The 25,163-nt window shown below is 45.1% G+C and overlaps 1 protein-coding gene across 1 annotated transcript in view; it reads left to right on the top strand.

Annotated features, from left to right (window-relative positions):
* The window catches only part of LOC311114489 (sorting nexin-17-like), a 69,292-nt gene extending 51,708 nt beyond the window's left edge, over positions 1 to 17,584 (top strand). The window contains exons 10-15 of the mRNA XM_084189731.1: positions 3,983 to 4,186; positions 7,544 to 7,687; positions 7,802 to 7,879; positions 8,326 to 8,400; positions 12,815 to 12,856; positions 14,023 to 17,584. Of these exons, the coding sequence (XP_084045857.1) occupies positions 3,983 to 4,186; positions 7,544 to 7,687; positions 7,802 to 7,879; positions 8,326 to 8,400; positions 12,815 to 12,856; positions 14,023 to 14,142 (663 nt within the window). The 3' untranslated portion in view covers positions 14,143 to 17,584. The remainder of the gene's footprint in view (positions 1 to 3,982; positions 4,187 to 7,543; positions 7,688 to 7,801; positions 7,880 to 8,325; positions 8,401 to 12,814; positions 12,857 to 14,022) is intronic.
* The last annotated feature ends 7,579 nt before the right edge of the window (positions 17,585 to 25,163 follow it).

The following is a 25,163-nucleotide window of genomic DNA, read 5'->3' as shown; positions in this document are numbered from 1 at the left end:
GTAATGTAATACTGTCTCCACCGCTGTAATGTATTACTGTCTCCACCACTGTAATGTAATACTGTTCCACCAGCAGTAATGTAATACTGTCTCCACCAGCTGTAATGTATTACTGTCTCCACCAGCTGTAATGTATTACTGTCTCCACCAGCTGTAATGTAATACTGTCTCCACCAGCTGTAATGTAATGTATTACTGTCTCCACCAGCTGTAATGTAATACTGTCTCCACCAGCTGTAATGTAATACTGTCTCCACCAGCTGTAATGTATTACTGTCTCCACCAGCTGTAATGTATTACTGTCTCCACCAGCTGTAATGTAATACTGTCTCCACCAGCTGTAATGTATTACTGTCTCCACCAGCTGTAATGTATTACTGTCTCCACCAGCTGTAATGTATTACTGTCTCCACCAGCTGTAATGTAATACTGTCTCCACCAGCTGTAATGTAATAACTGTCCACCAGCTGTAATGTATTGTCTCCACCAGCTGTAATGTATTACTGTCTCCACCAGCTGTAATGTATTACTGTCTCCACCAGCTGTAATGTATTACTGTCTCCACCAGCTGTAATGTATTACTGTCTCCACCAGCTGTAATGTATTACTGTCTCCACCAGCTGTAATGTATTACTGTCTCCACCAGCTGTAATGTAATACTGTCTCCACCAGCTGTAATGTATTACTGTCTCCACCAGCTGTAATGTATTACTGTCTCCACCAGCTGTAATGTAATACTGTCTCCACCAGCTGTAATGTAATACTGTCTCCACCAGCTGTAATGTATTACTGTCTCCACCAGCTGTAATGTATTACTGTCTCCACCAGCTGTAATGTAATACTGTCTCCACCAGCTGTAATGTATATTACTGTCTCCACCAGCTGTAATGTAATACTGTCTCCACCAGCTGTAATGTATTACTGTCTCCACCAGCTGTAATGTATTACTGTCTCCACCAGCTGTAATGTAATTACTGTCTCCACCAGCTGTAATGTATTACTGTCTCCACCAGCTGTAATGTATTACTGTCTCCACCAGCTGTAATGTATTACTGTCTCCACCAGCTGTAATGTAATACTGTCTCCACCAGCTGTAATGTATACTGTCTCCACCAGCTGTAATGTATTACTGTCTCCACCAGCTGTAATGTAATACTGTCTCCACCAGCTGTAATGTATTACTGTCTCCACCAGCTGTAATGTATTTACTGTCTCCACCAGCTGTAATGTATTACTGTCTCCACCAGCTGTAATGTAATACTGTCTCCACCAGCTGTAATGTAATACTGTCTCCACCAGCTGTAATGTATTACTGTCTCCACCAGCTGTAATGTATTACTGTCTCCACCAGCTGTAATGTAATACTGTCTCCACCAGCTGTAATGTATTACTGTCTCCACCAGCTGTAATGTATTACTGTCTCCACCAGCTGTAATGTATTACTGTCTCCACCAGCTGTAATGTAATACTGTCTCCACCAGCTGTAATGTATTACTGTCTCCACCAGCTGTTAATGTATTACTGTCTCCACCAGCTGTAATGTATTACTGTCTCCACCAGCTGTAATGTAATACTGTCTCCACCAGCTGTAATGTATTACTGTCTCCACCAGCTGTAATGTAATACTGTCTCCACCAGCTGTAATGTATTACTGTCTCCACCAGCTGTAATGTATACTGTCTCCACCAGCTGTAATGTATTACTGTCTCCACCAGCTGTAATGTAATACTGTCTCCACCAGCTGCTAATGTATTACTGTCTCCACCAGCTGTAATGTATTACTGTCTCCACCAGCTGTAATGTATTACTGTCTCCACCAGCTGTAATGTATTACTGTCTCCACCAGCTGTAATGTAATTACTGTCTCCACCAAGCTGTAATGTATTACTGTCTCCACCAGCTGTAATGTATTACTGTCTCCACCAGCTGTAATGTATTACTGTCTCCACCAGCTGTAATGTATTACTGTCTCCACCAGGCTGTAATGTATTACTGTCTCCACCAGCTGTAATGTATTACTGTCTCCACCAGCTGTAATGTATTACTGTCTCCACCAGCTGTAATGTATTACTGTCTCCACCAGCTGTAATGTAATACTGTCTCCACCAGCTGTAATGTATTACTGTCTCCACCAGCTGTAATGTAATACTGTCTCCACCAGCTGTAATGTAATACTGTCTCCACCAGCTGTAATGTATTACTGTCTCCACCAGCTGTAATGTATTACTGTCTCCACCAGCTGTAATGTAATACTGTCTCCACCAGCTGTAATGTAATGTATTACTGTCTCCACCAGCTGTAATGTATTACTGTCTCCACCAGCTGTAATGTAATACTGTCTCCACCAGCTGTAATGTAATACTGTCTCCACCAGCTGTAATGTAATACTGTCTCCACCAGCTGCAATGTAATACTGTCTCCACCAGCTGTAATGTATTACTGTCTCCACCAGCTGTAATGTAATGTATTACTGTCTCCACCAGCTGTAATGTATTACTGTCTCCACCAGCTGTAATGTATTACTGTCTCCACCAGCTGTAATGTATTTACTGTCTCCACCAGCTGTAATGAAATACTGTCTCCACCAGCTGTAATGTATTACTGTCTCCACCAGCTGTAATGTATTACTGTCTCCTCCAGCTGTAATGTATTACTGTCTCCACCAGCTGTAATGTAATGTATTACTGTCTCCACCAGCTGTAATGTAATGTATTACTGTCTCCACCAGCTGTAATGTAATGTATTACTGTCTCCACCAGCTGTAATGTAATACTGTCTCCACCAGCTGTAATGTAATACTGTCTCCACCAGCTGTAATGTATTACTGTCTCCACCAGCTGTAATGTATTACTGTCTCCACCAGCTGTAATGTAATACTGTCTCCACCAGCTGTAATGTATTACTGTCTCCACCAGCTGTAATGTATTACTGTCTCCACCAGCTGTAATGTAATACTGTCTCCACCATCTGTAATGTATTACTGTCTCCACCAGCTGTAATGTATTACTGTCTCCACCAGCTGTAATGTAATACTGTCCCACCAGCTGTAATGTAATACTGTCTCCACCAGCTGTATGTATTACTGTCTCTACCAGCTGTAATGTAATACTGTCTCCACCAGCTGTAATGTAATACTGTCTCCACCAGCTGTAATGTAATACTGTCTCCACCAGCTGTAATGTATACTGTCTCCACCAGCTGTCTAGTGGAGGAGGAGCTATCATCCACATATTGTACTCTGTCATGTCACAGGGACATTGTCATGCTGAAACAGGAAAGGGCCTTCCCCAAACTATTACCACGAAGTTGGAAGCACAGAATCGTCTAGAATGTCATTGTATGCTGTAGCGTTAAGATTTCCCTCCACTGGAACTAAGGGGCCTAGCCCGAACCATGAAAAACAGCCCCAGACCATTATTCTTCCTGGTGATCTTAGGCTTGTGTGCGGCTGCTCTGCCATGGAAACCCATTTCATGAAGCTCCTGATGAACAGTTCTTGTGCTGACGTTGCTTCCAGAGGCAGTTTGGAACTCGGTAGTGAGTGTTGCAGCCGAGGACAGACGATTTTTACGCACTACGCGCTTCAGCACTCGGCGGTCCCGTTCTGTGAGCTTGTGTGGCCTACCACTTCGCAGCTGAGCCGTTGTTGCTCCTAGACGTTTCCACTTCACAATAACAGCACTTACAGTTGACCGGGGCAGCTCTAGCAGGGCAGAAATTTGACGAACTGACTTGTTGGAAAGGTGGCATCCTATGACGGTGCCACGCTGAAAGTCACTGAGTTCTTCAGTAAGGCCATTCTATTGCCAGTGTTTGTCTATGGAGATTGCATGGTTGTGTGCTCGATTTTATACACCTGTCAGCAAAGGGTGTGGCTGGAATAGCCGAATCCACTAATTTGAAGGATGTCCACATACTGCTGTATATACAGTGTATATGAAATGATTTTGCAGTGCTTCATGTTCTCTTCGTTTCTCTCCAGTTCATCAGGCTATGCCAGACGCTGAAGTACTTTGGCTACATTCAGTTTGACCCATGCGTGACAGACTTCCCGGAGAAGGGCTGTCACGTGATCGTCTCCGCTGGGAACAACGAGCTCAACTTCCAGGTCAAGCTGCCCAATGAACAGATGAAAGAGGGGAGCTTCAAGGTCACACGCATGAGGTGCTGGCGGGTCACTTCTTCTGTAAGTAACCCACCCCAACATAAAGTTAGTCTATTCTCCTCTAGAGTGATGGTGCCCCTAGAGGAGTCTGATCTATGGTTACTCTAGAGTGATGGTGCTCCTAGAGGAGCCTGATCTACGGTTACTCTAGAGTGATGGTGCCCCTAGAGGAGACTGATCTATGGTTACTCTAGAGTGATGGTGATCCTAGAGGAGACTGATCTATGGCTACTCTAGAGTGATGGTGCCCCTAGAGGAGACTGATCTATGGTTACTCTAGAGTGATGGTGCTCCTAGAGGAGACTGATCTATGGTTACTCTAGAGTGATGGTGATCCTAGAGGAGACTGATCTATGGCTACTCTAGAGTGATGGTGCTCCTAGAGGAGACTGATCTATGGTTACTCTAGAGTGATGGTGCCCCTAGAGGAGACTGATCTACGGTTACTCTAGAGTGATGGTGCTCCTAGAGGAGACTGATCTACGGTTACTCTAGAGTGATGGTGCTCCTAGAGGAGACTGATCTACGGTTACTCTAGAGTGATGGTGCTCCTAGAGGAGACTGATCTAAGGTTACTCTAGAGTGATGGTGCTCTAGAGGAGAATGATCTACGGTTACTCTAGAGTGATGGTGCTCCTAGAGGAGTCTGATCTACGGTTACTCTAGAGTGATGGTGCCCCTAGAGGAGACTGATCTATGGTTACTCTAGAGTGATGGTGCCCCTAGAGGAGACTGATCTATGGTTACTCTAGAGTGATGGTGCCCCTAGAGGAGACTGATCTATGGTTACTCTAGAGTGATGGTGCTCCTAGAGGAGACTGATAAATGGCTAGTTTTGCATCCCCCTTACCATAGTGGTTTAGGTTAGGATATAAGGAAGGTTAGCTGATCCTACATCAGTGCTTTTACCTGGAGAGGTCCTAGCGGGTCACTTCTTCTGCAAGTGTGGTTCTCCCTCCTCTCTCCTCTCCTCTCCTCCTCTATCCTCTCCTCTCCTCCCTCCTCCTCTCCTCTCCTCTCCTCCCCCTCCCTCCTCTCCTCTCCTCCTCTCCTCTCCCCCTCTCTCCTCTCCTCTCTCCTCTCCTCTCTCCTCTCCTATCCTCCTCTCCTCTCCTCTCCTCTCCTCTCCCCCTCTCTCCTCTCCCCCTCTCTCCTATCCCACTCTCTCCTCTCCTCTCCCCCTCCTCCCCTCCCCCTCCTCCTCTCCCCCTCCCCTCCTCTCCCCCTCCTCTCCTCTCCCCCTCCCCCTCCTCTCCTCCCCCTCCCTCCTATCCTCTCTCTCTCCCCTCCTCCCTCCTTTCCCCCTCTCTCCTCTCCCCCTCTCTCCTAATCTCTCTCCTCTCCCCCTCTCTCCTCTCCCCTCCCTCCTCTCCTCTCCCCCTCACTCCTCTCCCCTCCTCTCCCCCTCTCTCCCTCTCCTCCTCTATCCTCTGCTCTCTCCTCTCTTCACTCCACTCCTCTCCCCTCCTCTCTCCCCCCTCCTCTCCCCCTCTCTCCTATCCTCTCCCCTCCTCTCCCCCTTTCTCCTCTCCCCTCCTCTCCTCCTCTCCCCCTCTCCTTCTCGCCTCTCCTCTCCTCTCCCCCTCTCTCCTCTCCTCCCCCTCCTCTTCTCTCCTCTCTCCTCTCCTCTCCCCCTCACTCCTCTCCCCCTCACTCCTCTCCTATCCTCTCCTCTCCCTCTCCCCCTCTTTCCCCCTCCCCCTCTCTCCCCCTCTCTCCTATCCTCTCCTCTCCCCCTCACTCCTCTCCTCTCCTCTCCTCTCCCCTCACTCCTCTCCCCTATCTCCCCCTCTCTCCTCTCCCTCTCCCCTCCCCCTCTCTCCTCTCCCTCTCCCCCTCACTCCTCTCCCCTATCTCCCCCTCTCTCCTCTCCCTCTCCCCTCCCCCTCTCTCCTCTCCCTCTCCCCCTCTCTCCTATCTTCCCCTCTCTCCTATCCTCTCCTCTCTCTCCTCTCCCCCTCTCCCCCTCCCCTCCCACTCTCTCCTCTCCCTCTCCTCTCCCCCTCTCTCCTCTCCTCTCTCCTCTCCCCCTCTCTCCTCCCCCTCTCTCCTATCCCCCTCTCTCCTATCCTCACTCCCCCTCTCTCCTCCCCTCTCCCCCTCCTCCCCTCCCCCTCCTCCCCTCCCCTCCTCTCCCCCTCCTCTCCTCTCCCCCTCCCCCTCCTCTCCTCTCCTCCCCTCCTCTATCCTCTCTCTCTTCCCCTCCTCCCTCCTTTCCCCCTCTCTCCTCTCCCCCTCTCTCCTAATCTGCAAATCGATCCCAGAACAACAGCAAAGGACCTTGTGAAGATGCTGGAGGAAACAGGTACAAAAGTATCTATATCCACAGTAAAACGAGTCCTATATCGACATAACCTGAAAGGCCGCTCAGCAAGGAAGAAGCCACTGCTCCAAAACCGCCACAAAAAAAGCCAGACTATGGTTTGCAACTGCACATGGGACAAAGATCGTACTTTTTGGAGAAATGTCCTCTGGTCTGATGAAACAAAAATAGAACTGTTTGGCCATAATGACCATCGTTATGTTTGGAGGAAAAAAGGGGGTTGCTTGCATGCCGAAGAACACCATCCCAACCGTGAAGCACGGGGGTGGCAGCATCATGCTGTGGGGGTGCTTTGCTGCAGGAGGGACTGGTGCACTTCACAAAATAGATGGCATCGTGAGGAAGGAAAATTATGTGGCTATATTGAAGCAACATCTCAAGACATCAGTCAGGAAGTTAAAGCTTGGTCGCAAATGGGTCTTCCAAATGGACATTGACCCCAAGCATACTTCCAAAGTTGTGGCAAAATGGCTTAAGGACAACAAAGTCAGGTATTGTTGTGGCCATCACAAAGCCCTGACCTCAATCCTATAGAACATTTGTGGGCAGAACTGAAAAAGTGTGTACGAGCCAGGAGGCCTACAAACCTAACTCAGTTACACCAGCTCTGTCAGGAGGAATGGGCCAAAATTCACCCAACTTATTGTGGGAAGCCAAAATTCACCCAACTTATTGTGGGAAGCTTGTGGAAGGCTACCCGAAACGTTTGACCACTGCGCCACTCAGGATCCCTACACAGCCTGACCCTGTCTACAGATAATACAGCCTGATATCGTGTTGAGGAGAAGGGATAGGGAGGACTTGATGTTTCATTTCTATGAGGAGTTGGAAAGATGATAATGATGATGATTATGACCGTGGGGGAGCAGGGAGCGGAAGAGGCAGGAGATGATGATGATGATGATGATGATGATGATGATGACCGTGGGGGAGCAGGGAGCGGGAGAGGCAGGAGATGATGATGATTATTATGATGATGATGATGATGATGATGATGATGATGATGATGATGCTTGAAAGCCAGCATAGTAACCCCCCCCTCCCTCCCTCCACAGCAATTCCCGGTAGCCAATGGCACAGCCTCCCCCTCCCCCTCCCCCTCCCCCTGCTCAGCCAAGTGCGACCTGAAGTTGGAGCTGGCCTTCGAGTACCTGATGAGCAAAGACCGCCTCCAGTGGGTCACCATCACCAGCCCACAGGTCAGGGGTCAGGGGTCAGTCTGGGGTCACAGAGAGTTTGTGAATGAAATCCAGTGTGTCTCTAGAGTTACTGTGTGTGTCTCTTGGATCTAAAGCTCTGCTTTGTGTCTTCAGGCGATCATGATGAGCATCTGTCTTCAGTCCATGGTAGATGAGCTGATGGTCAAGAAATCAGGAGGCAGCATCAAGAAGGTGTGTGTGTGTGTGTGTGTGTGTGTGTGTGTGTGTGTCTGTCTGTCTCTGTGTTTGTGTGTCTGTGTCTGGGTCTGGGTGTGTGTCTGTGTGGGTCTGTGTGTGTGTGTGTGTGTGTGTGTGTCTGTGTGTGTGTCTGTGTCTGTGTGTGTGTGTCTGTGTGTGTCTGTGTGTGTCTGTTTGTGTGTGTGTCTGTGTGTGTGTCTGTGTGTGTGTCTGTGTGTGTGTGTCTGTGTGTGTCTCTCTGTGTGTCTCTCTGTGTGTGTCTGTGTGTGTGTGGGCCCCACAGTCTTACTTCCATATGGGCAGCAACACTATCAGACACTAGTTATTGGTAGTTGTATTGTTTGTGATGGTACAGACACACTGTCCATATAACACCCAGCATGTCTAAGCTCTCCTCGAACACCAGTTTGTCATTTCCCTGTGTGTGTTATCTCTGGCAGATGCTGAGGAAACGTCCCAACGGCTCCCTCCACCGGTCTGAAAGTCAGCAAGCTGTGAAATCCCCCCCTCTACTGGTGAGAACAGGAACTGCACGGGACTATGATCATAAAATTTGCATTTTGTTAGCTTGAAATCCGGAGCCTGATTTGTGCTAACGTTTCCACTCCTTGTACTCCGTGTCATACCAAACATTCATGCATGACAAGTAGTGGAACGATAGCTAAACAGACTGGAACCCAGGCTAACATTTGGCTGTTTGAATTGGAAGGATCTGGTGTTAGTTTTTAATGCACCGTATTGGTGGAACAAAATTCAAAATACATTTTGATCTTGTTCTGGTGTCATTCGGGCAGTTTAAAGTATTGATTGGGGACTTATTTGTGGAGGAATGTAACTGTTTTTCTGGGTGATTTGTGATGTTTTATTTGTGCTTCCCATGACTGTGTGTTTATATTTTAATATACAGTGGGGAAAAAAAGTATTCAGTCAGCCACCAATTGTGCAAGTTCTCCCACTTAAAAAGATGAGAGAGGCCTGTAATTTTCATCATAGGTACACGTCAACTATGGCAGACAAAATGAGGAAAAAAAATCCAGAAAATCACATTGTAGGATTTTTAATGAATTTATTTGCAAATTATGGTGGAAAATAAGTATTTGGTCAATAACAAAAGTTTCTCAATACTTTGTTATATACCCTTTGTTGGCAATGACACAGGTCAAACGTTTTCTGTAAGTCTTCACAAGGTTTTCACACACTGTTGCTGGTATTTTGGCCCATTCTTCCATGCAGATCTCCTCTAGAGCAGTGATGTTTTGGGGCTGTCGCTGGGCAACACGGACTTTCAACTCCCTCCAAAGATTTTCTATGGGGTTGAGATCTGGAGACTGGCTAGGCCACTCCAGGACCTTGAAATGCTTCTTACGAAGCCACTCCTTCGTTGCCCGGTCGGTGTGTTTGGGATCATTGTCATGCTGAAAGACCCAGCCACGTTTCATCTTCAATGCCCTTGCTGATGGAAAGAGGTTTTCACTCAAAATCTCACGATACATGGCCCCATTCATTCTTTCCTTTACACGGATCAGTCGTCCTGGTCCCTTTGCAGAAAAACAGCCCCAAAGCATGATGTTTCCACCCCCATGCTTCACAGTAGGTATGGTGTTCTTTGGATGCAACTCAGCATTCTTTGTCCTCCAAACACGACGAGTTGAGTTTTTACCAAAAAGTTATATTTTGGTTTCATCTGACCATATGACATTCTCCCAATCCTCTTCTGGATCATCCAAATGCACTCTAGCAAACTTCAGACGGGCCTGGACATGTACTGGCTTAAGCAGGGGGACACGTCTAGCACTGCAGGATTTGAGTCCCTGGCGGCGTAGTGTGTTACTGATGGTAGGCTTTGTTACTTTGGTCCCAGCTCTCTGCAGGTCATTCACTAGGTCCCCCCGTGTGGTTCTGGGATTTTTGCTCACCGTTCTTGTGATCATTTTGACCCCACGGGGTGAGATCTTGCGTGGAGCCCCAGATCGAGGGAGATTATCAGTGGTCTTGTATGTCTTCCATTTCCTAATAATTGCTCTCACAGTTGATTTCTTCAAACCAAGCTGCTTACCTATTGCAGATTCAGTCTTCCCAGCCTGGTGCAGGTCTACAATTTTGTTTCTGGTGTCCTTTGACAGCTCTTTGGTCTTGGCCATAGTGGAGTTTGGAGTGTGACTGTTTGAGGTTGTGGACAGGTGTATTTTATACTGATAACAAGTTCAAACAGGTGCCATTAATACAGGTAACGAGTGGAGGACAGAGGAGCCTCTTAAAGAAGAAGTTACAGGTCTGTGAGAGCCAGAAATCTTGCTTGTTTGTAGGTGACCAAATACTTATTTTCCACCATAATTTGCAAATAAATTCATTAAAAATCCTACAATGTGATTTTCTGGATTTTTTTTCCTCAATTTGTCTGTCATAGTTGACGTGTACCTATGATGAAAATTACAGGCCTCTCTCATCTTTTTAAGTGGGAGAACTTGCACAATTGGTGGCTGACTAAATACTTTTTTTCCCCACTGTATAGATAGATACATAGATATAGATTACCATTTAATATACAGTACCAGTCAAAAGTTTGGACACACCTACTCATTCCAGGGTTTTTCTTCATTTTTACTATTTTCTACATTGTAGAATAATAGTGAAGACATCAAAACTATGAAATAACACATATGAAATCATGTAGTAACTAAAAAAAGAGTTAAACAAATCAAAACATATTTTATATTTGAGATTCTTCAAATAGTCACCCTTTGCCTTGATGACAGCTTTGCACACTCTTGGTATTCTCTCAACCAGCTTCACCTGCAATGATTTTCCAACAGTCTTGAAGGAGTTCCCACATATGCTGAGCACTTGTTGGCTGCTTTTCCTTCACTCTGTGGTCCGACTCAACCCAAACCATCTCAATTTGGTTGAGGTCGGGGGGATTGTGGAGGCCAGGTCATCTGATGCAGAACTCCATCACTTTCCTTCTTGGTAAAATATCCCTTACACAGCCTGGAGGTGTGTTGGGTCATTGTCCTGTTGAAAAACAAATGATAGTCCCACTAAGCCCAAACCAGATGGGATGGCGTATCGCTGCAGAATGCTGTGGTAGCCATGCTGGTTAAGCGTGCCTTGAATTCTAAATAAGTCACCAGCAAAGCACCCCCACACCATAACACCACCTCCTCCATGCTTTACGGTGGGAACTACACATGCAGAGATCATCCGTTCACCCACACCGCGTCTCACAAAGAAACGGCGGTTGGAACCAAAAATCTCAAATTTGGACTCCAGACCAAAGGACATATTTCCACCGGTCTAATGTCCATTGCTCGTGTTTCTTGGCCCAAGCAAGTCTCTTCTTCTAATTGGTGTCCTTTTGTAGTGGTTTCTTTGCAGCAATTCGACAATGAAGGCCTGTTTCACACAGTCTCCTCTGAACAGTTGATGTTGAGATGTGTCTGTGACTTGAACTATGTGAAGCATTTATTTGGGCTGCAATTTCTGAGGCTGGTAACTCTAATGAACTTATCCTCTGCAGCAGAGGTAACTCTGGGTCTTCCATTCCTGTGGCGGTCCTCATGAGAGCCAGTTTCATCATAGCGCTTGATGGTTTTTGCGACTGCACTTGAAGAAACTTTCAAAGTTCTTGAAATGTTTCGTATTGACTGACCTTCATGTCTTAAAGTAATGATGGACTGTCATTTCTCTTTGCTTATTTGAGCTGTTCTTGCCATAATATGGACTTGGTCTTTTACCAAATAGGGCTATCTTCTGTATACCCCCCCTACCTTGTGGTCCTCTGTAGCTCAGCTGGTAGAGCACGGCGCTTGTAACGCCAAGGTAGTGGGTTCGATCCCCGGGACCACCCATACACAAAAAAAAAAAAATAATGTATGCAAGCATGACTGTAAGTCGCTTTGGATAAAAGCGTCTGCTAAATGGCATATTATTATTATTATTATTGTCACAACACAACTGATTGGCTCAAACGCATTAAGAGGGAAAGAAATTCCACAAATTAACTTTTAAGAAGGCACACCTGTTAATTGAAATGCATTCCAGGTGATTAGCTCATAAAGCTGGTTGAGAGAATGCCAAGAGTGTGCAAAGCTGTCATCAAGGCAAAGGGTGGCTATTTGAAGAATCTGAAATATAAAATATATTTGTTTAACACTTTTTTGGTTACTACATTATTCCATATGTGTTATTTCATAGTTTTGATGTCTTCACTATTATTCTACAATGTAGAACATAGTAAAAATAAAGAAAAACCCTTGAATGAGTAGGTGTGTGCAAACTTTTAACTGGTAGTGTATATATTAAAATACAAAAGCACAGTCATGGGAAGCACAAATAAAACATCACAAATAACCTCATATCCATATCCATAGATAGATAGATAGATAGATAGATAGATAGATAGATAGATAGATAGATAGATAGATAGATAGATAGATGGATGGTAGTGCGTACGGCCCAGTACATCACTGGGGCCAAGCTTCCTGCTACCCAGGACCTCTATACCAGGCGGTGTCAGAGGAAGGCCCAAGAAACTGTCACACATTGACTCGGTACCGGTACCCCCTGTATATAGCCTCGTTGTTGTTATTTTATTGTGTTACTTTTTATTTAATTTTTTACTTTAGTTTATTCATTAAATATTTTTCTTAACTCAATTTCTTGAACTGCGTTGTTGGTGAAGGGCTTGTAAGTAAGCATTTCACAGTAAGGTCTACACCTGTTGTCTTCGCCGTATTTGATTTAGATACATCTATAGATAGATAGATCTATATAGGTGTAGATAGTTTGGGTATAATGTGTATATTCATGTTGTGTATATGCAGGGTGCATTTGTAAAAGAGTCCTAGGTCTCAATAGGTCTTCCCTGTTAAAATGAAACAAGTTTTGACATGTTGGGACATTTGTTTTTCCTTCTTGTCTTCTCTGCAGGACACCCCTGACCCAAACCAAGAACAGATTGTCAAACTCTCAGTGAGTAACGCTTCTGCTTTGATCTCCAAAAGCCTCAGGTTGAATGTTGAGTCCATAGAATTACATATAGAATCATCATTAACAGGGAATCAGAATCACCATTAACAGGGAATCAGAATCACCATTAACAGGGAATCAGAATCATCATTAACAGGGAATCAGAATCATCATTAACAGGGAATCAGAATCACCATTAACAGGGAATCAGAATCATCATTAACAGGGAATCAGAATCATCATTAACAGGGAATCAGAATCACCATTAACAGGGAGTCAGAAACATAATTAACAGGGAATCAGAATCACCATTAACAGGGAATCAGAATCACCATTAACAGGGAATCAGAATCATCATTAACAGGGAATCAGAATCATCATTAACAGGGAATCAGAATCACCATTAACAGTGAGTCAGAGGATATCTATACAGTCTGCTTTAGGTGTCATGGGGTCAATATGGAAATGTAAAGTGTCTGTTGCTCCAACCCTGTTTCTAACCCTGTCTCTCCATCTGCTCTTTATTTCTCTGTCTCTCTCTCTCCCCCTTTCTCTTCTCTCTCTCTCCCCCTTTCTCTTCTCTCTCTCTCCCCCTTTCTCTCCTCTCTCTCCCCCTTTTTCTCCTCTGTCGCTCTCTCCCCCTTTCTCTCCTCTCTCCCCCTTTCTCTTCTCTCTCTCTCTCCCCCTTTCTCTCCTCTCTCTCTCCCCTTTCTCTCCTCTCTCTCCCCCTTTTTCTCCTCTGTCTCTCTCTCCCCCTTTCTCTCCTCTCTCCCCCTTTCTCTTCTCTCTCTCTCTCCCCCTTTCTCTCCTCTCTCTCTCCCCTTTCTCTCCTCTCTCTCCCCCTTTTTCTCCTCTGTCTCTCTCTCCCCCTTTCTCTCCTCTCTCCCCCTTTCTCTTCTCTCTCTCTCTCCCCCTTTCTCTCCTCTCTGTCTCTCTCCCCCTTTCTCTTCTCTCTGTCTCTCTCCCCCTTTCTCTTCTCTCGGTCTCTCTCCCCCTTTCTCTTCTCTCTCCCCCTTTCTCTCCTCTGTCTCTCTCTGTCCCTTTCTCTCCTCTGTCTGTTTCTCTCCCTTTCTCTCCCCCATCTCCCCCTTTCTCTCCCCCCTGTCTCTCTCTCCCCCATTCTCTCCTCTCTCCCCCTTTCTCTCCCCCCTGTCTCTCTCTCCTCTCAGACCAAGCTGAGCTCTGTGTCACTCAGAGGGATCAGTGCCTCCAACTCGGCCAACGACGTCAGCGGCAACGATTTCCATGGCAACTACGCCTTTGAGGGGATCGGGGACGAAGACCTGTAATATCCCCAAAACCCCCCCCCCCCCCCCCGCAAAGATTCCAAGCCGAGCTGAGCCAAGCAGAAAGGAGTTGGTTGTCTGATTCTGCCAGATTGTAGCCTGAGGGTCTGCTGCCCACCATATGTTCTGGTTTCATCCTCTTCATAAAGTCTGCATCCCAAGTGGCCCTCTATTACATACAGTGCACTACTTTTGACCAGAGTCCTATAAGCCCTGGTGTAGTGCACTATATAGTGAATATGGTGCCATCTGGGACACAGACAAAACAGCCATCTATCTCAGTGGTTCCCAACCTTTTTTTAAAACCGTGGCACACCTTGATGGGAGATATAATTCTGCGGCACACCTAAAAATATCCCTGTTAATTTAGTTGTTGGTAATGACCTCCATCTCATCTGAAACATACTGCAAATCATCTATTTTCTGTGACAAACGTGTTTTATAGATTAAATAGGTTTTATTTTTGAACTATTTTCAAAGTTTTCATAGTTCCTCACTCATGATGGTTAATTTGTGTGTACCCTTTAAGAGAACCCACAAATATGCACTAGAATTTTTGTATTGATTTTTTTCTGGTAAAATAGGTCTTTTAATTTGTAAAGGTTTGGGCTACAGACTGGTGTTTCATATGCATTGTAAAGGTGCAACCACGGACGCAAAGCCATGCTCCGTAACAAATGAATGACTCTGGCTAAAGGCTAATCAGACTCGCCTGTACTAATGGTTCACAGACAAATCTAATTGTTTTTCACTGCCCGTCCTCTTGTTCAGCAATCCGTCAAAATCAACTTTTTTTTTTTTTTTTTTTCCCTATCTTCTTAATAAATGTCAATAATATTTAGAAAAAATCTCAAACCGCAGTCTAAGCTGAAAGTGGTTTAAACTAGGACTTTGCTACTGTCCTTTTTGAAGGTGTTACTATTAGCATAATTACCCATGAATGGACAATGGATGTTTTGCGCTTCTTGACCATATTCTATGCTATTTAGCAGCCTTTCATAGATTTACTTTCTTCTGTAAAAATTAGCACATTCCTTCATTCTACAAGGAGCCTTGTCTTCATCACAGTGGCATTCAAAGTGTATTTTAGTGTTTTACTTTTTATTCTGTCACATCAGAAATCCAAGGTACAAACCAGATAACTGATTTTGTAAAAAAAAAGGGTGTCAATTCTATCTCTTCAGATGGGTTCTCTTCCTTTTGACAACCAAAACATATTACCAAGAGGAGACCGAAGCCAGGCAGGAAGGCTTTAACACAGTGATAATGAAAGCTGGTTAACCAATGAGCCGTGAGCTGTTTAGAAGGGTTGAAAATCAGTCGCGTTATTCAAACTGCAGTCATTTGGAGTTACTGCTTAGTGGTATTACTTATACACACAATGTAACTGTTCAGATGTGCAAAAAACGTATGTTTTTCAGAAACTTATTTTGAAGGGTATTTTTGTGTTATTGATCTCCCCTACTATTCACACCAGCGCTGTTGGAAGTGTGGTCATGCTTTTTTGCCTGTAAGACTATAATTTAACGCCTTAATTTTGCCCGTTGCCTCTAGTCCACCAAAATCCAGCGTTGGGTTGCCATTGGTCAACTCACCAACCACGTATCAGCCTTAGCTAATTGGAGCTCGCCAGATAGAATCTTGCAGAAGGAGACGTTGTTTGATTGGTCGGGTCGGTTCGGCTGAACTGCTTGCACTTCCTGAACCAATAATTTTGCACAGTATTATGCCGCGTTCACGTGCTAGTGGAAACTAGGAAACTCTGAAATGTCCGACTTTGCTAACTGGTTGTAGTTATACACGTGCTGCGTTCAACCAGTTAGCAAGTCGGACATTTCAGAGTTCCGACTAGCACTTGAACGCGGCAGTACAGATGGACGACGGATATTTATTAAGTAATGTGGGGCACGAAAAACATAATGGAGTGAGTCCCAAAAGGCACCCTATTCCCTATATAGTGCACTACTTTAGACCAGAGAATGGCACCCTATTCCCTATATAGTGCACTACTTTAGACCAGAGAATGGCACCCTATTCCCTATATAGTGCACTACTTTAGACCAGAGAATGGCACCCTATTCCCTATATAGTGCACTACTTTAGACCAGAGAATGGCACCCTATTCCCTATATAGTGCACTACTTTAGACCAGAGAATGGCACCCTATTCCCTATATAGTGCACTACTTTAGACCAGAGAATGGCACCCTATTCCCTATATAGTGCACTACTTTAGACCAGAGAATGGCACCCTATTCCCTATATAGTGCACTACTTTAGACCAGAGAATGGCACCCTATTCCCTATATAGTGCACTACTTTAGACCAGAGAATGGCACCCTATTCCCTATATAGTGCACTACTTTAGACCAGAGAATGGCACCCTATTCCCTATATAGTGCACTACTTTAGACCAGAGAATGGCACCCTATTCCCTATATAGTGCACTACTTTAGACCAGAGAATGGCACCCTATTCCCTATATAGTGCACTACTTTAGACCAGAGAATGGCACCCTATTCCCTATATAGTGCACTACTTTAGACCAGAGAATGGCACCCTATTCCCTATATAGTGCACTACTTTAGACCAGAGAATGACACCCTATTCCCTATATAGTGCACTACTTTAGACCAGAGAATGGCACCCTATTCCCTATAGAGTGCACTACTTTAGACCAGAGAATGGCACCCTATTCCCTATATAGTGCACTACTTTTGACCAGAGGTTTGACCAGTGATATTCCCAATATATTGGGACGTAGCCATGGAATATTTCCAGGGGGGTTTTGAAATTGTCCATGATTTCTTAGTTCTCTTTCCCTTTTTTTGTTTCAACCAATTTAAGAGTTCTCATAAATGCCAAAATTATAGTTTACTAAAGCATTTTGCACAAAATAATCATAAAAAAAAATAAAAAAAAAAATGGTATGAAGTCACTTTTTATATATGTACATGCAATTAAGAAAAAGCATTTTGAACATTTACTAATAATATCTGTATCATCAATAGTTTATTTCAGAGCCATATATGTAGAGAGTTGGGCCAACTATCATGTTTTATGTTCTAATTCTAGACATTCAGTTTCATAGCATTATTTAAATATTCCCCATGTAACGTTAATGGGGATTCTAACATGTCGTGTAAATGCATCATAATGCAGGAACCTCAATGGCCCAACTCTCTAAACACATGGCTCTGATTTTTTATTGTAATCAAACGTAATCTAAGCTGTACAAAAGATTCAATAAATTACATTTATCATTGTTTACAGAAATTCAGTTAGTATGAAAAGTGTTTTCAAATCCCACTTCTGATTTGTGTTAATTATCTTATTTTGACAAACAAAGTTTTTTGGGGTTTGTGGGACATTTGCTTAATTTCAATTTGTATTTGAAAATAAACATTGTGGCAATCATCTCCGAGAGGAGGATTGTGATGAAGGTGCATATTTGAAACAGAGTTTCTGTGATCTCTTGTCAGGACACGGAAGTCTATAGGAAACATTTTCTTTATTTCCACCATTTTGTTAAAATGTCATTCCCATTTGAAAGCTTCAACATTACCTCCAGGCTTTTTCCTCTCGTTGACTTGTGGTAACAGGAGACTAGCTTGAATAGCCTACTAGTGAAAGTTGAGAGGAAGCTACAGGAATATCCAAAAACCCATATGGTCATTGAGCTACAGTGGGGGGAAAAAAGTATTTAGTCAGCCACCAATTGTGCAAGTTCTCCCACTTAAAAAGATGAGAGAGGCCTGTAATTTTCATCATAGGTACACGTCAACTATGACAGACAAATTGAGAGAAAAAAAATCCAGAAAATCACATTGTAGGATTTTTAATGAATTTATTTGCAAATTATGGTGGAAAATAAGTATTTGGTCAATAACAAAAGTTTCTCAATACTTTGTTATATACCCTTTGTTGGCAATGACACAGGTCAAACGTTTTCTGTAAGTCTTCACACACTGTTGCTGCTATTTTGGCCCATTCCTCCATGCAGATCTCCTCTAGAGCAGTGATGTTTTGGGGCTGTTGCTGGGCAACACGGACTTTCAACTCCCTCCAAAGATTTTCTATGGGGTTGAGATCTGGAGACTGGCTAGGCCACTCCAGGACCTTGAAATGCTTCTTACGAAGCCACTCCTTCGTTGCCCGGGCGGTGTGTTTGGGATCATTGTCATGCTGAAAGACCCAGCCACGTTTCATCTTCAATGCCCTTGCTGATGGAAGGAGGTTTTCACTCAAAATCTCACGATACATGGCCCCATTCATTCTTTCCTTTACACGGATCAGTCGTCCTGGTCCCTTTGCAGAAAAACAGCCCCAAAGCATGATGTTTCCACCCCCTTGCTTCACAGTAGGTATGGTGTTCTTTGGATGCAACTCAGCATTCTTTGTCCTCCAAACACGACGAGTTGAGTTTTTACCAAAAAGTTATATTTTGGTTTCATCTGACCATATGACATTCTCCCAATCCTCTTCTGGATCATCCAAATGCACTCTAGCAAACTTCAGACGGGCCTGGACATGTACTGGCTTAAGCAGAGGGACACGTCTGGCACTGCAGGATTTGAGTCCCTGGCGGCGTGGTGTGTTACTGATGGTAGGCTTTGTTACTTTGGTCCCAGCTCTCTGCAGGTCATTCACTAGGTCCCCCCGTGTGGTTCTGGGATTTTTGCTCACCGTTCTTGTGATCATTTTGACCCCACGGGGTGAGATCTTGCATGGAGCCCCAGATCGAGGAAGATTATCAGTGGTCTTGTATGTCTTCCATTTCATAATAATTGCTCCCACAGTTGATTTCTTCAAACCAAGCTGCTTACCTATTGCAGATTCAGTCTTCCCAGCCTGGTGCAGGTCTACAATTTTGTTTCTGGTGTCCTTTGACAGCTCTTTGGTCTTGGCCATAGTGGAGTTTGGAGTGTGACTGTTTGAGGTTGTGGACAGGTGTCTTTTATACTGATAACAAGTTCAAACAGGTGCCATTAATACAGGTAACGAGTAGAGGACAGAGGAGCCTCTTAAAGAAGAAGTTACAGGTCTGTGAGAGCAAGAAATCTTGCTTGTTTGTAGGTGACCAAATATTTATTTTCCACCATAATTTGCAAATAAATAAATTAAAAATCCTACAATGTGATTTTTCTGGATTATTTTTTCTCATTTTGTCTGTCATAGTTGACGTGTACCTATGATGAAAATTACAGGCCTCTCTCATCTTTTTAAGTGGGAGAACTTGCACAATTGGTGGCTGACTAAATACTTTTTTCCCCCACTGTATACAGCACACACATCAGGGAGCACCAGGCTAAGAGGAGGAGGATGAATTCATGGGATCTCAACCTGCTGTTAAGATCAAAATGTACCACAATGTCAAGTAAAATGAATGCAAACCTATTGACTGTGCTCTTATTGGTCAGCTAGAATGGATGGATGTTCTGCATAAAGAATTATGTTCGGTTGTTTACCCAAACGGGCACCCTACAGTGTTCCCTATATAGTGCACTACTTTTGACCAGAGTCCTATGGGGCCTGGTGAAAAGTAGTGCACTAGATGTGGGGATAGTGTGCCATTTGGAACGCAAATATTTAAATGTTTCTCTCTTCAATGTTCTGTCACAGAGGCTAAGATACTCTGGATCTGCATCCCAAATGGCACCCTATTCCCTATATAGTGCACTACTGTTGACCAGAGAATGGCACCCTATTCCCTATATAGTGCACTACTTTAGACCAGAGAATGGTACCCTATTCCCTATATAGTGCACTACTTAGACCAGAGAATGGCACCCTATTCCCTATATAGTGCACTACTTTAGACCAGAGAATGGTACCCTATTCCCTACATAGTGCACTACTTTAGACCAGAGAATGGCACCCTATTCCCTATATAGTGCACTACTTTAGACCAGAGAATGGTACCCTATTCCCTATATAGTGCACTACTTAGACCAGAGAATGGCACCCTATTCCCTATATAGTGCACTACTTTAGACCAGAGAATGGTACCCTATTCCCTACATAGTGCACTACTTTAGACCAGAGAATGGCACCCTATTCCCTATATAGTGCACTACTTTAGACCAGAGAATGGTACCCTATTCCCTATATAGTGCACTACTTTAGACCAGAGAATGGCACCCTATTCCCTATATAGTGCACTACTTTAGACCAGAGAATGGCACCCTATTCCCTAAATAGTGCACTACTTTCGACCAGAGCCCCGATTTTTATATACCATTCAGTATCTTGAGTAATGCCAATATGAAGCCTGTCAGGTGAGTCTGTTTTCGGGCACTGTATTATACTGTTAAAGAACAAATCAATTGGATAAGCGAAGTCCTGGAGTTGAATAAATGTATAGTTGCCAAATAACAACAATTCTCAGTTGGTTTGTGTTATTAGGCTGGAACGTTCTGGACTCGGTTAAACTTGACCCTGTCGTGGGCAATTACTGACACGGCAAGGATTGCGTTCATGTTAAACGCTGCCGACGTTTACTCGAGCATAAATGACTTATGAAAAGTCCAAGTAGAATGAGCTCGTCGACAATGGGCCTTTTGAATCCACGGCTAGTTCTGACTTAAACAATGATGCCCTCCTGTGTCAGTAATGGGGAAACGTCTCTGGTTATTTCAGTCAAAAAGGACCAATCAGCATAAAGACAAACTTTACGTAAAGTAAAAAAAGCAGTCTAATCTCACACTGAGTGAACAAAGTCCATGTGTTTATTTCAAAATACTTAAGGCAATTATGAAAGCACTGCATAAGAAGTATTGTTACACTCAGGGACTGTATGTAGGTAGAGCTTAACATGGCCTTAATAAAAAGAAAGATTAACCCATTTTGACTTGTTTTTTTTTTTGCCTCTCCGAGCGATGTTCTATCGATTCCCGGAGCCATTTCATGTTTGATGCAAAACTTGTCATACCAGCTGTATTTCTGCAGTTTGAATAACTCCAATATAAAACATAAACCGACCACAGGAATCGACAGAACGTCGCTCAGAGATGAACAATAACATTCAAAATGAGTGACTCTTTCCTTTTTAAGCGCTGCACACGTCTTAACGTTTACACACAAAAAGACGTGTCTCCCATTCTAAAACACAACAAAACCAAATGGCTGTAATTCTGCCAGGATTATTGGGAATTTCATTTTACTGCCTGAATTGAAAAAGGACCAGAACAGTTTCTATTGGACAAATTCAGGTAGGTCCCTCCCCGTTTTCATTTGCAACAATCGGCGGAATGAATACACCCATCTTCTACCTACACAGAATATTTCTCTACACTAGACACGACGCTTCAGGCTAGGGCTAATCAATGCATTTCAAACGATGTTCCATCATTTATTTTAAACCTGAAAATAATGTAACTGCATATAGTAATAGTAGTAGTAGTAGTAGTTGTAATAATTCACTTGATAAGATTTGTAAAGTTCATGGTCCTTGTATATTTGTCCCATATAAAACAAGCTTAACGTCACATTCTTCAAGATAGGAAAAAACGAAAAAGTTCTATATGTATATATATAATAAAAAAATATGCCCTTCTAATGAGGAAATACAATCACACAAAAAAAATATAAAACGCTATACATTTAGTTGACACTTCTCAGATCATGCTTAAAACTTCACGTGTCGTGTTGGGCTCCATCCCAAATGTCACCCTTTTCCCCTTTATAGTGCACTACTTTAACCAGGGCCCCTTGGGGAACAGGGACTACTTTAACCAGGGCCCCTTGGGGAACAGGGACTACTTTAACCAGGGCCCCTTGGGGAACAGGGACTACTTTAACCAGGGCCCCTTGGGGAACAGGGACTACTTTACCCAGGGCCCCTTGGGGAACAGGGACTACTTTACCCAGGGCCCCTTGGGGAACAGGGACTACTTTAACCAGGGCCCCTTGGGGAACAGGGACTACTTTAACCAGGGCCCCTTGGGGAACAGGGACTACTTTAACCAGGGCCCCTTAGGGAACAGGGTGCCATTTGGGAAACATCCTAACTTCAAGTAAAAACAGACATGAGGACGTAACAATGGGCTAACTTCACAGTTCATATGAACACAGCGAGCGTTTCCACAGCAACACATTTTGACACTACACTAGCCTGGTCCCAGATCTGTTTGTGCTGTCTTGACAGCAGCTGGTTAGCAAGAAAGCACAAACCGATCTGGGATCAGGCTAAGTCCACACACACTCCTTCAGAAGGGCATTTCTTAACAGGGCCAGGTTCACTAGCCAAACAGGGCCAGGTTCACTAGCCAAACAGGGCCAGGTTCACTAGCCAAACGGGGCCAGGTTCACTAGCCAAACGGGGCCAGGTTCACTAGCCAAACGGGGCCAGGTTCACTAGCCAAACGGGGCCAGGTTCACTAGCCAAACGGGGCCAGGTTCACTAGCCAAACGGGGCCAGGTTCACTAGCCAAACGGGGCCAGGTTCACTAGCCAAACGGGGCCAGGTTCACTAGCCAAACGGGGCCAGGTTCACTAGCCAAACGGGGCCAGGTTCACTAGCCAAACGGGGCCAGGTTCACTAGCCAAACGGGGCCAGGTTCACTAGCCAAACGGGGCCAGGTTCACTAGCCAAACGGGGCCAGGTTCACTAGCCAAACGGGGCCAGGTTCAGTAGCCAAACGGGGCCAGGTTTACTAGCCAAACGGGGCCAGGTTCACTAGCCAAACGGGGCCAGGTTCACTAGCCAAACGGGGCCAGGTTCACTAGCCAAACGGGGCCAGGTTCACTAGCCAAACGGGGCCAGGTTCACTAGCCAAACGGGGCCAGGTTCACTAGCCAAACGGGGCCAGGTTCACTAGCCAAACGGGGCCAGGTTCACTAGCCAAACGGGGCCAGGTTCACTAGCCAAACGGGGCCAGGTTCACTAGCCAAACGGGGCCAGGTTCACTAGCCAAACGGGGCCAGGTTCAGTAGCCAAACGGGGCCAGGTTTACTAGCCAAACGGGGCCAGGTTCACTAGCCAAACGGGGCCAGGTTCACTAGCCAAACAGGGCCAGGTTCACTAGCCAAACAGGGCCAGGTTCACTAGCCAAACAGGGCCAGGTTCAGTAGCCAAACGGGGCCAGGTTCACTAGCCAAACGGGGCCAGGTTCACTAGCCAAACGGGGCCAGGTTCACTAGCCAAACAGGGCCAGGTTCACTAGCCAAACGGGGCCAGGTTCACTAGCCAAACAGGGCCAGGTTCAGTAGCCAAACGGGGCCAGGTTCACTAGCCAAACAGGGCCAGGTTCAGTAGCCAAACGTTGCAGATAGAAATTCCATGAAGAGAGGCATGTTTGTTCTACGTACATTTCTATCCGAAGGTTCCAAGACGTGTCCTGCTGAACGCGCCCCAAGGAATAACAGTAGGAGGGTTATTATGGGGATAGACATGGGGGTTGAGGAGGGTTATTATGGGGATAGACATGGGGGTTGAGGAGGGTTATTATGGGGATAGACATGGGGGTTGAGGAGGGTTATTATGGGGATAGACATGGGGGTTGAGGAGGGTTATTATGGGGATAGACATGGGGGTTGAGGAGGGTTATTATGGGGATAGACATGGGGGTTGAGGAGGGTTATTATGGGGATAGACATGGGGGTTAAGGAGGGTTATTATGGGGATAGACATGGGGGTTGAGGAGGGTTATTATGGGGATAGACATGGGGGTTGAGGAGGGTTATTATGGGGATAGACATGGGGGTTGAGGAGGGTTATTATGGGGATAGACATGGGGGTTAAGGAGGGTTATTATGGGGATAGATAGGGGGGTTGAGGAGGGTTATTATGGGGATAGATAGGGGGGTTGAGGAGGGTTATTATGGGGATAGACATGGGGGTTGAGGAGGGTTATTATGGGGATAGACATGGGGGTTGAGGAGGGTTATTATGGGGATAGACATGGGGGTTGAGGAGGGTTATTATGGGGATAGACATGGGGGTTGAGGAGGGTTATTATGGGGATAGACATGGGGGTTGAGGAGGGTTATTATGGGGATAGACATGGGGGTTGAGGAGGGTTATTATGGGGATAGATAGGGGGTTGAGGAGGGTTATTATGGGGATAGATAGGGGGGTTGAGGAGGGTTATTATGGGGATAGATAGGGGGGTTGAGGAGGGTTATTATGGGGATAGACATGGGGGTTGAGGAGGGTTATTATGGGGATAGTCATGGGGGTTGAGGAGGGTTATTATGGGGGTTGAGGAGGGTTATTATGGGGATAGACATGGGGGTTGAGGAGGGTTATTATGGGGATAGACATGGGGGTTGAGGAGGGTTATTATGGGGATAGACATGGGGGTTGAGGAGGGTTATTATGGGGATAGACATGGGGGTTAAGGAGGGTTGTTATGGGGATAGACATGGGGGCTGAGGAGGGTAATTATGGGGATAGACATGGGGGTTGAGGAGGGTTATTATGGGGATAGATAGGGGGGTTGAGGAGGGTTATTATGGGGATAGACATGGGGGTTAAGGAGGGTTATTATGGGGATAGACATGGGGGTTGAGGAGGGTTATTATGGGGATAGACATGGGGGTTGAGGAGGGTTATTATGGGGATAGATAGGGGGGTTGAGGAGGGTTATTATGGGGATAGACATGGGGGTTAAGGAGGGTTATTATGGGGATAGACATGGGGGTTAAGGAGGGTTATTATGGGGATAGACATGGGGGTTGAGGAGGGTTATTATGGGGATAGACATGGGGGTTGAGGAGGGTTATTATGGGGATAGACATGGGGGTTGAGGAGGGTTATTATGGGGATAGACATGGGGGTTAAGGAGGGTTATTATGGGGATAGACATGGGGGTTAAGGAGGGTTGTTATGGGGATAGACATGGGGGCTGAGGAGGGTAATTATGGGGATAGACATGGGGGTTGAGGAGGGTTATTATGGGGATAGATAGGGGGGTTGAGGAGGGTTATTATGGGGATAGACATGGGGGTTAAGGAGGGTTATTATGGGGATAGACATGGGGGTTGAGGAGGGTTATTATGGGGATAGATAGGGGGGTTGAGGAG

Source organism: Coregonus lavaretus, assembly GCF_964263955.1.
Source record: "Coregonus lavaretus genome assembly, contig: HAP1_SCAFFOLD_416, whole genome shotgun sequence".
NCBI classification, from domain to species: domain Eukaryota; kingdom Metazoa; phylum Chordata; class Actinopteri; order Salmoniformes; family Salmonidae; genus Coregonus; species Coregonus lavaretus.
The sequence above is the reverse complement of the archived record's forward strand: the minus strand, read 5'-3'. Positions and strand labels throughout refer to the sequence as shown.